Here is a 10,966-nt window from a genome sequence, read left to right on the forward strand (position 1 = left end):
GGGGGGGAATGCCTCTTCTCAGCATTACAGCTGCAGCTGTTTGACAGAAGTAAGTGACTTCATAAACCCTCCTGATTTGGCAGCAGAAGAGCGGAGTTTTATGCTGTCTGCTGCACAGTCACGGGGGCTGAGAAAGCCCTGCAAAGCAATCTTCACAAATGTTTCACCTCAGTTTATAAATACCTTTGCTTCACGGTGTTAATGCCTCTCTTGCTTTGCTTTCCATTCACCTCCACTGGATCATCTACCAAGACCTTTTATTGCTTTAAAGTGATTGATCCCACTGGTCCCACGTATTTTTCTTCTTTTTTTTTCTCTTTTCTCAATGGAAGATACTGCACCTTCACCTTTCCATTGGTTTGTTGGCTTATTATAGTAAAAAGCAGTAAAGATTTAGCAGGCTGTCTTTATTCGCAGCATAATCAGGCTGTATACCTTCTCATGAAAGAGTCCATAGTTAAGCATGGTATTTTCTCTGTCTCTCTCAAGTGTCTACTTCATAAAGCATTACTTGAAAACACATTTTCCTGAGCTGTGATGAGAAGAGAGATTTCTTATGGTTGTCTTCTCAGCCTCCACCTTTCTGTATTCATTTTGAGAATATTATTTAAGAATGAATTCCTGTTCCTCCAGAGCAACTTCTGGAGATGTTCCCAGCTCCCATTAACATGACTTTGGTATGAGTGTGATATGAGAAGGTTATTCAGTATTTTGCAGGAACACCATCTCCACTGGGACGTCTTCACTGATGTAAAGTCAGCAGGAACTCTTGCTACAGTAAAATCTCCAGGATTCACCTTTCAAGTTACCTGTTATTTTTATAGGACCATTACAGCTCATAGGCCTTACTCGTTCCTTGGCCAAGCAGCCTGCTGTTTCACACCGCCAGGAGATTTTGCAGGATTTGTCTCAGAGCAGATCGGACCGGGATATACGAATCTGAGGGGAAAACTGCCAATGAACAAATGAGTTTCTCAATGATGGTCTTCAAACACTGGTGGGCTTCATGTAAGTCCCTCTCAAATTGTTGCCCCTCTCTTTGTAAAGCCATATGACTACAGATGTTTCTAAACTCAATGCTATCCTAAAAGCAAAAGCGAAAAGAAGTGAGTGAAAAATCATGCTCCCCAAGTTTTCTAGGTATGATTTTCTAGGTGGAAACTTCCTAATCATGAATGTTCATCTCTGATTTAGTGGAAAACATCTTCAGTTCTGAGATACATGTAGTGTAACCGTTAAATACTGCTGCAAGCTGTCTTGGCAGGAAGCCTTGGGTAGCAGTTTCACCTACTCACTTTTAAGGGGCACTTTCTTCCCCAGGCATCAGCAATGTATTGTTTTTTAATTCTGTTTCTACCAGACAGACCTTTTGTAGCTGTCCTCAGGCAATTCAACTCGCCCTACCCCGACAGGACCTCAGAGAAATGTTACATCCAGATGCTTCTGGAGAGCTCCCAGTGGCTCCGGAGGGGACTTTGTGACAGCAACCCTTGCTGAAGCATCACCTCCACGCAGCATCCCTCGTCTGTGACATTGACTGGGATCACCAGTGAGGCAGGTGACCTCGACAGCTCTGCCAGCAGCACGCTGTGACAAATGATGAAGACTTCCCAGTCCCTCAGGTGCGGCATGGCCCGCAGCAGGAGAAGTGCTGCTCTAACGCCTGCCCGTGTGAGAAAAATGCTCTGCATGGGGCCAATGCATTCCTTAACCCGGCCAAACCAACATCTTATGTTGCAGCTCGTGGAAACCCCTGTGTTTAGAAAAAAGCTAAGTGGAGCCAGTTTTCCCCTAAGGACCGGTAGTGCTGCTGGCTGGAGGACCTTGCCTACAGCAGGGGCAACCTTCTGCCTACCATTGAGCTGGGCCAGCATAGGTTTGTGAGACCTGTAAAGGAGTGCACATCTACTGCGCACATTTACACAACTACTAAAAGAAAACATTCCCTTCTAACCCCATCTGCACCTATCTCTCCCTAAAAGAGGGGTAGGAGCAGCTGGTAGAAGCAGAGCTTTAACTTGCAATGGTTCCCCAGCCTGGTTTGCTCTAGGAAAGGGCTGTGTCAGCACAAAGAAAGGAGCATCTGAGTGCTGGGAATGGGCATTTGGAGGTGAAGAAGACAAGACATCATCTTCTGGCAGCAGGATCAGCTTCTGTGGTCCCCAGATTTATGTGCAAGCGAGGTCTCAGTCACAGCCTATGCCTTCGTGAGGTCTCACGCGCAATGAACACTCCAGGACAAGCTGCAGGGGACGGGGGAACCTTCTCCTGTAGCACGTGGTGCACACCAGATTTTGGCACCTCTCACCTCCTTCACTTGATGTATTTACTCTTTTAGTTAGTAGCACCCTGTGCTTTTAGCTGAGAGGAAATTGAGTTTTAATGTTATTCTTATAAGCATGAAGGTTCAGACTTATTGTGGCTTTTACCTTTGTTATTAAAAACAACAAAGAAACCAGTTTTAAAAACTCCATTTCACCTAGACAATCCCAGCTTCATAATGGTAACAGCAAAAAGGATTTGGAGTTGAAGGATTAAAATGCCGGTTAACATCAAAACCAGTGCTGAATGACTGTCCCACCCAGCAAACAGAAGGCATTCACTATGGAAATACCAAAACTAGCCTTCCAACACCATTCTTGGGCCCTTAGGTGTTGTACAATAGTGGTCGTGGGTCTGCTGTGGGCACGGTGAACTCATTGCTCTGGTACGCCCCTGTGCCGAAAAGCCAGGGAGTCCTGAGTCAGGAGGTTAGCTGAAAAGCAGCCTTTTTCACATATATTTCCAAAGTTTCCTTTTTCAGAAAGGTTTTGATGTTTCCTTTGAAGGTCACCTTTCAGATCTGTTCTGTAAAGTTGCCTTAGGTATAAAATCCTTACTCAAATATATTAAAAGGTCAAATAAATCGCACTAAGTAAACAAGCTAGCTTTGCCAGCTTTTGCAGGTGTCCAGCACATGGGAGCTTTAGGATACATGACAGAGAATAAAAACTTGACTTATCTCTCTCTTTTCAGCAAAAGTGGGCAGTAACTAACTGAAGGAAAAGAAAAAGTTTCAGACTAAAAATTCTTTCTGTTTTGACTCAGGAAATAGGGCCCTTGTGAATTGAACTGATAGAGAGCAAGGGCTCCTGCGGTACTTTTTGCAATTTAAGAGAAGGTAACAGGAATATTTGCAGTGATTTGATTTTAAGTGTTTTCAATTGCAGGACGGGAGCAGATCATCCCTGCAGCTTTCATTTGTCAAGATCCATACATTTAGACAGATGAGTTCATAAAGAACCTCCCCCAGAATAAAAACAGCATGGCCTACTAGTTTCAAGGCTCTCTAATTTATGGCTTAAAATTTTCCACTGCCCTGGGTCTGTTTCATGCAGTTGTCACTCAGTGGTAGGCTGAAGTTTCAGGGTGTTTCTGGTGGCCCAGCTTTTAATTTTGAACCTTAAGATAAAATTGGTAGTAGCCACCAAGTTGCTTTGCGTTTATGAAGAGGCCGCTTTTATAAAGACTTCCTTAGAGAAGATACAAACTGCTTTCTTCCATCTTTTAATTTACTCAGAGATGCCAACCTGACCCATCAAACAGATTCCTACAGCTGGCTCTTACAGACAGCTGCCTTTTTAGCTCAGATTTTAGACCCCGGCCTGCTGCCAACCCTCAACATTTTTTCTTAATCTCCATGCGCCCTGGTAGACAAAATTTCCACCAAAGGCAGAGCGGCAGCGGCGGTGCCCTGGCCCAGGTGCCGGATGCTCTCCATCACCGGCTGGCCAAAACCCAGGAGTCAGGGCTGGAGTGCCAGAGCTCCTGGTGTCCGTTCCTGGGAACCCAGCACCTCCACCCCCACTGACCTATTTTATATTTTTCCAGTATAGGTTCTCAGGACAGCTCAACTTCTGGAGGAATAAAATGGTCATTTTAGAAAGCGATTCCTGTGGCATTCCTTGGGCGCATGAAAGTCTAAGCTGGAGTTTTTTCCCAGAGGCTCTGCGTATGGTCAGTGGGGAGCAACAGGAACGGTTTATCTGACCCATTTTAGGTGGCTGTTATAGGACGGACTGAATCTGGAGTGCCTCTTTCTCTCTGATGACCCTAAAGGGAACACGGCTTGAGCAGCTCAGCCTGCGGGAAACCGCTGTGGGGCAGATAAACCCCACCTCAAGTCTGCATCCATCTCTCACCTGCTGTTTTCTAAAACAGTTGCATTTGCAAGATATCTCCTAGGACATATACCACCAAGAATGGTGGAGTTGTTAATAATTTCTTGTAAAGTTACTATTCCTGTGGAAAGAAAAACCCCCCAAGCCCCTAGTGTAGTTCATTCTGCGGTCTTTCTAACACAGCAGGTGCAGGTGCATGCGGAGTGCAGCACTATCATATTAATAAAATGGAACCGCCTAAGCGTATTTCCTCTGAGCTTCCAGAAAGATCTTGGAGGCAATTCCTCACTTGAAGAACTTCAAATTGTCCATTTGTCAGTATTTAAAAAATATCCACACAAACGAGTATTGATGCCTACAGCTTGCAAATAACTTTATGGAGGGTGAGGCAATTTTTTCCAGGATCACTCTTCATATTAATTACTTTAAAAAATGAACATTCAAAGCTATTAGGTCCAGGAACAGCTCCATAATATCAGTGGCTGCAAAATGAAAAACGTGCATGCTGGCACATTTGTTCAATCCGTGGTGGCGAGCAGGGACTCTGCTGCTGTTTTATGCGAATTCTAATGAAAGCAATTTATTTCGTTTCCGTCACCCCCTCAGCCATTATTTATGAATCAGTCTTCAGATCTCTCGCATAAGGAAGAACGAGTCACTTCGGTGCTGAGAACCCACCTCTGATGTGTGTCAGGAAATCAGCAACCAGGAAACAAGCTTATTAACTACCATTAGAAATGTCATCTAGCAACAGACACCCGTTCCATATTCCTCCCCCAAAATGTGCAAATCCCCTGGGGTGAAGAGCCCTGGGATAACGCTGTGCCGAGCCTGGCTGCACCAGCCCTCGCTGCTCTTCTCCGGAGGAGCGGGACAGGACCGAGGAGCGCCGAGCCTGCCACCCCGGCCGTCTCCCTCCGCACCGGGCAGCGCAGCGGCATCGCAGCACAAGGGCAGGAGAAACTTGCACAGTCAGAAGTTTTTTTATTATTATCCCACCCTGCCAATCTGGCGCCTTTTAAGGACACTATTTTCTTTCCCCCCTTAAAGAAAATACCATGACTGTTTTGCAAACGGGATGGCTATTTTAACTTCTTAGCGTGATTTATATTCCATTCCCCGCTGGCTGCTGTCGAGGTTGGCCCAGTCCAACCCGCTACACATTTCTGATTTAGTACCGTCCTCGCGACCCCTCGGTAACTTCGGCGCGGGAGACAGGATGTTATCAAAAAGCTGGAGTAATGCGTAGCTGCACCTGAGCACGGCCAGGGCAAGCCGCACGCTGCTATTTTGGGAAGCTTTTATGCCTTGTATTTTTCCTTTTCAAATGCACTCGCATCGCTGCTTAAAATACAGAATCTCTGTTAAAAGAAAAAAAAAAAAAAGGCCGTTCTGTTCACCTTGGCAGTGTGTAATTACGGGAGAGGGAAAATGCGGACATTATTACAGGGTGTCTTAATGGAGGCAGAAGGCGTGAGGAGTTTGCTTGTGGGTGCGATGCCAGTAAACAGCTGGCTGGGCGGCGGGGCGATGTGGGCGCCTGGGTCGGGGACGGGGGGAAAGGCGCCCCTTGCCCTTCCCCATCTTCACGCAGACCCTTTGGCCCAGCAGTCTCTTTGCAGCCATGCCGCAGGCAAAATCAGCAGCGATGCGCTTGCTGTCGCTAGCAAAGGATTTGCTTCAGATTCTTGTGAGGGTGTCGCTTTTCATCGGAAATTAACACCCACCTTTTAATTGCTGGGGACTAGCATTGTCTAACGGGCACTGGGGTGCAGCAGAAAGCGTTGTTCCCAGGACCGACAGGGGATGAGCTATTTCAGTGTTGTCCTTCCAATCCTTGAATCTATTTTTTCTTCAAGCCTGTGCGTATCTGTTTTGGGACTGTTTTATAGAGTGATTTTTTGGACCAGTTCAGCTGATAAACCAATACAGAGAACATAATCCAATAAAAGGAAAACAAGGAACAACCCCAAACCAAATGGAAAACAGGAAAGTCAGGATTGTCAGGAAGGAACTGAAAGAGGCATAACCATAGCAATAAATGAGAAGTATCAAATACTGACTACTAGCGTGAGTGAGTGTCTCTGAGACATAAACCCAGAGCTTTCCTTCAAAAACAGTGAGTGGAAGGAACATGTTACCAAGGGCTGCCATTTTGAAGGGACTTTGGCCAACTCATTGGCTTAGGCTTATTTTTAAGGGCTTGTTCATCTGAATTTATGAACAGGTTGTAATATAAATGGATCCCTTGGAATCCAATTTACTTCAAATCAAATCTGCAGCAGTGAAACTACTCGCAATTAAAGGGGTCGGTTATCCGTGACGCAGGTTCTGAGGAAAGCGAGTGCAGAATTTATGTAACCTCATTGTAAAAGGGAAGGGGGAGAAAGTCCCAGAGCTCAGCGGGTCATGATAATGGGTTTTCAGTGGAAAAAGGACCTAACTTAGCTTCAAGTAGAATAGGAAAATCAGAATCCAAAGTTCACTGTATTCCCAGTGGTATCTAAACACATGCTTTCATACAAGTAGATATTAAAGTAGTTCTGGGAAAGCAGAGGAATAAAATAAAACCTTCATTGAAGTGGCTGTATTTCATCAAGCTAGCATTTGTTTGTAAAAAAACCCAAATGTCATTAGCCTTGTTTATTTTAAATTACGAGGAATGAAGAAGTCTTACTGGAAAATTGGTATTGCAGAAGTCCAACCTGTCACTGTACTCTCATTTTTGAAGAATAATGTCTAACATTTTCATTTGATTTTTAACACACTCTTTTTACATCATGCATAGCTTCCAGTATCGCTCCTTCCATCTCTAGGTGTATTTATTCCTAGTGGACTCTTAGATGGATATTCCTGGAGACTGAAAAAATTGGGACCCAGATGTTCAAAGGTTGCTTCTGATTCTTGGTGACTGAGTTTATGAGTATCTTGACTTGAGATAGCTTGGATTTGATTTTTAGCAAATTGTGAACAATCACAAAGCCAGCTGGACTCAGTACATTGACCTAGCACACGTGAAAACAGTATCTTGCAATATCTCAAATTCATCACCAAGATACTGAGAAACCAGAACTCATAGCAAAAATTTGTTCACAAATATTCATCCACCAGATGAGACTTTAAGTGGTTACATCTTTGCTGGCTTCAGTATCCCCCAGCTTCCCACATTGTGCTGGTCTGTGCTGGGAAGGTTGGCATAAAAGAGCAGATTCTAGTTTTAGCTCAGCTGGCCCAGCAACTGGTGTCTACTACTAATGGGGCTTCTGTGGCATGCACCTTTGGTCCTAAAAATTGGATAAGAACTGCCCACGAATTGCAAGCCCCTACCTAGGCTTTTTCTCAGACTTCCTCCTGGGGAAACCATTGTATTTATAGGAAAATTGAGGATTTTTTCAGGTATATGTTCATTGGGTCTGCTATGTTAGATATACAGTGTGTCAATCTGGAGCAGCCATGGGCTCTGTGGGTCAGTCACGTTTCACTTGCAGGGTACTAGTCATCTCTGCATCTGGTGTTCTTTTTCAGCTCTTTTAGAACTGGAGAATAGCTTTATAATTTAAGACTTTATGTGCATTTATAGAAATTTACACATACAAAGCTGGCTTCTGAAAAAGCCCTAAATAATCTTTCCAGGCTCCTCAGCATGTCAGTAAGCCTTCATTCTGCCAAAAAGTGTTTTTATCCCCTGAACCCCTGTGATGCAGCTACACTGAACTGTCAGTAGCCTTCTGTTTTGCAGGCTGTAGGCTTAAATTACTTAACTGGAAATTATATGCAAATGAAACTCTTCCAGTGCTCATGGCAAGACCCAGCACGTGCAGTTACGGGTGCAGTCCGCCGCCCTTCTGCCAAAAGCCAGAGATGAGTGTACCTCTGTCTCTCTCTTACTTACTTTTGGGTGGAGAGGAAGAGGATGCTGCTGTAGGAGAGGGAGCAGGAGAGTCTCTTCTACTTGTACAAGCCGGGAAGTCGCTTCTACTAGTCGGGACATCTTGCCACGCAGAGCCATCTCTCGAAGGGTCCCACGCCTCACCAGCCTCTCTGGCCTGGGCCCCCCTGGGCTGGGAGGAGACGGGTCTCCGCTCTCTTCTCCCTCCTTACGGCTTTTCCCTGCGGCTTTTCTCTCTTCCTCCGGCTCCCGATCCCCACCAGGCTCGTGCACCTCCGTCTCCTCTCCCGGGCTACCCCAAACTGGGCCAGACCCGCCGGTGCCGGAGGTTTTGGTGTGGGAAGGCTGCGGGGGGCTGCGGGGAGGATGGGGGGCTGCAGCAGCCTGGAGGGTGCGGAGAGCCCCTGCCTGGTGCCCGATGGACACAAGCAGAGCGGCCGGACCGGCCATCGGCATTCCCACCTCCCTCGCTGCCCCAGACCCGGGTGCGGCTTTTAAAAGCCGATTTGGCCCCTTCCCTCCCTCTTCCCTCTTATCTCCGGCCCCGCGGTGGGTGGCCACCCAGCCCACCCTGGGGCTGGCATCGGCAGGTTGAAACCTGGGGGTCACCGGGAGGGACGGGTGGGTGGGTGCCAAGCTCGGGACCACCGAGCCTTTCGCACCAGGCGGTGTAAATCCTCCCGTGGTCCCTGCCGGGAGCGGGCTTGCCAAGGCTGGCCCGTTCGAGGGGGTGGGATGCTCGCAGAGTCAGCCCCCCAGAGGGTGCGTTATAAAGCTCGGCGCTGAAGGATTTTACAACATGTTTCAATGCGTAATTTAAAAGGAGAGCGAGGGCCAGGAGCGAACCCTTTCATGCCGAAGCCCTCCCGATTTCAGGGATGTTCGGCGCGGATGTGGTTGATGCTCCTGCATCCCGCAGCGGGTGCCTCCCAGTGACACCCACACCAAGAGGCAGACACCCCTGGAAATGCCCAGGCGGGTCCAGCCGTCAGGGTTTCCACCCAAAAGCTACAGCTGCTACTAAGTCAAAACTTCTCAGCCTACCATCAGTTTTATTACTATTATTATTATTATTCGCAACCCCAAAATGCATCAAACACATCCAAACCTGTCAAGCTGACAGTACCGTGTTTGGAGCACGGAAAAAAGAAAAAAAAATCTCATGTAGGAAAACAGTGGGTTGGAAACGGGAAGGCTGAATGAGCCCCACCTGAAATAACTCCAAAAAAAGGCATTTCTGGCTTTGGCAAGTGAGCAAGAAGGATCCTATATGTTTTTGTATATGGTTCCCAGAGGATTTAAAACTGTAAGATTTGATGCTAAACCTATTTCTGTGCTGTGAAACCAGGGACAGCTGTACAAATATTTGCTGTTTTTAATTAAACCTAACATTGCTACTTCCTTCATTTAAGTTAGGTCAAAGGACTGGCAATTTTATGCTTTGATAGATGAAGAAAAACAGTTGTGGGTGTTGTGTTTTAGAAATATGGTATAAAATAAGAAGTCTGAGGGAAAAGGCCTCAGAGGCTATAATAGCTCTAGCCTTGTGCTTTCTTCTCAGAGATATTTTCCTTGTCAAATATTTCGCCTTATCCATATAGCAACTGTTTCTACTGTAATTCTGCTCATTATTTTTCCTTGAAAGACTTTTATCTAAACTTTCCACTTGCTCCCTAGTTAAACTTGAGGTGGCATTCTCTCGGCTTTGTATTCTTTATCAATGTAGAAAAATCTGCTTTCTTAGGGGGACATGAGGACGGTCGTGCCTGGTCCCTCCCTCTTTGGACCCCCCTACATTGCCTCAGTCACTCGGCAGAACATCTCACGAGCTGGGGGGGGAGTTCTCGTTTGGGGTCCATGGCTGGTCTGCTGCTTGTCCTGGGGTAAGTCCCTCAGGCTTCCACTATGGGAAATGAGGATAACGATGCTGACTCCCATGGTGATGTGTTTTGGGACCCGTACAGTAAAAGAGCCAGGTATTAGAGTTCCTTGGGCTTTTAGAAGAGGGCAAAGGAGACTTAGAATTAAGCAGGAATTTCCCCCAAATTACCTTTTTGTCAAAAATTCTGGACTCATGAACATGCACTGTCTGTTGGATAACATCCGTTTTCATCAGTTTTTGTTTAAAAATCAGGAAAAAATGTTTAGAAAGTCAGAATAATGCATTTAAACACGTAAGCATATATTTTAAAGCGGGGGTTTTTTAATGCAATTTTTTTCAGTCTGCTTTTAAACCAAGGTATAGGCAAAAGGCACCAAGGAGGAGTAAGGTAAGTGGTTTGCTTGTGTTGATCCATATTTTGCGTTTGGGGTTGGTTTAGATTTTAATTTACAAAAATTTTTGAGATTTCAACTTTTCATCCTCAGTGAAAAATCTCAGATTTTCTGTGGGAAAATAAAGGACCATTTCTTCCCCTTTGGTACCTATAATGGAAAGAATGGAGGGATTGTCCCCTCTACGTAGTTTGTTATTTCTGCTTTAAAAATTACATATCTCACTGTGCTAAGTGAAATTAGTATTATAGGTTTTAAAGATCTTCAGTAAGTTCTCAGTTCTCAGTTCAGTAAGTTCTTTGTTATTATTATCAATGTTAGCATTATATTACTGCTACCAGCAGTTTTATTGTTGCTGCTGTGGTGCTGATCATTAGTATTGATTTTAAAAGAAAAAAGCCTTTTTCCTAAAGGTGTAAACGTCATCCATCGGTTGATAGACATCTGTCAGCAGACAGACCTCTGTTCCTTCCTATAGGGGACTGTCAGACTAGCCTGGCATCAGCGCAGGACCTGTGCCAGGCACTCAAACCAAACTGCAAATGAGGTAAAAGAGGTAAGAAGTGGGTACAGGAGTGTGGAGAAGAACACACAGATTTGCAGTTTATCAGCTTGCTCACTTTCTAAGTGCTAGAGATTTGGT

The 10,966-nt window shown here is 45.5% G+C and overlaps 1 protein-coding gene across 1 annotated transcript; it reads right to left on the reverse strand.

Annotated features, from left to right (window-relative positions):
* Positions 1-877: 877 nt before the first annotated feature.
* DLEU7 (deleted in lymphocytic leukemia 7) lies at positions 878-8,499 on the reverse strand. Its single transcript, XM_052785635.1, has 2 exons — positions 8,053-8,499; positions 878-1,084 (listed from the first exon to the last, which is right to left on the reverse strand). Exons 1-2 carry the CDS (start codon positions 8,497-8,499, stop codon positions 878-880), a joined length of 654 nt encoding a protein of 217 aa, XP_052641595.1.
* Between the last annotated feature and the right edge of the window lie 2,467 nt (positions 8,500-10,966).

This window comes from Harpia harpyja, chromosome 4, assembly GCF_026419915.1.
Source record: "Harpia harpyja isolate bHarHar1 chromosome 4, bHarHar1 primary haplotype, whole genome shotgun sequence".
In the NCBI taxonomy this organism is placed as follows: Eukaryota; Metazoa; Chordata; class Aves; order Accipitriformes; family Accipitridae; genus Harpia; species Harpia harpyja.

Coding starts and splice junctions, on each gene's coding strand:
- DLEU7 (XM_052785635.1), bottom strand. CDS start 8,499: ATGGCCGGTCCGGCCGCTCTGCTTGTGTCCATCGGGCACCAGGCAGGG. Junction 1,085..8,052: donor CTCTTCCTCTCCACCCAAAA/GTAAGTAAGAGA, acceptor TTTTGCTTTTAG/GATAGCATTGAGTTTAGAAA.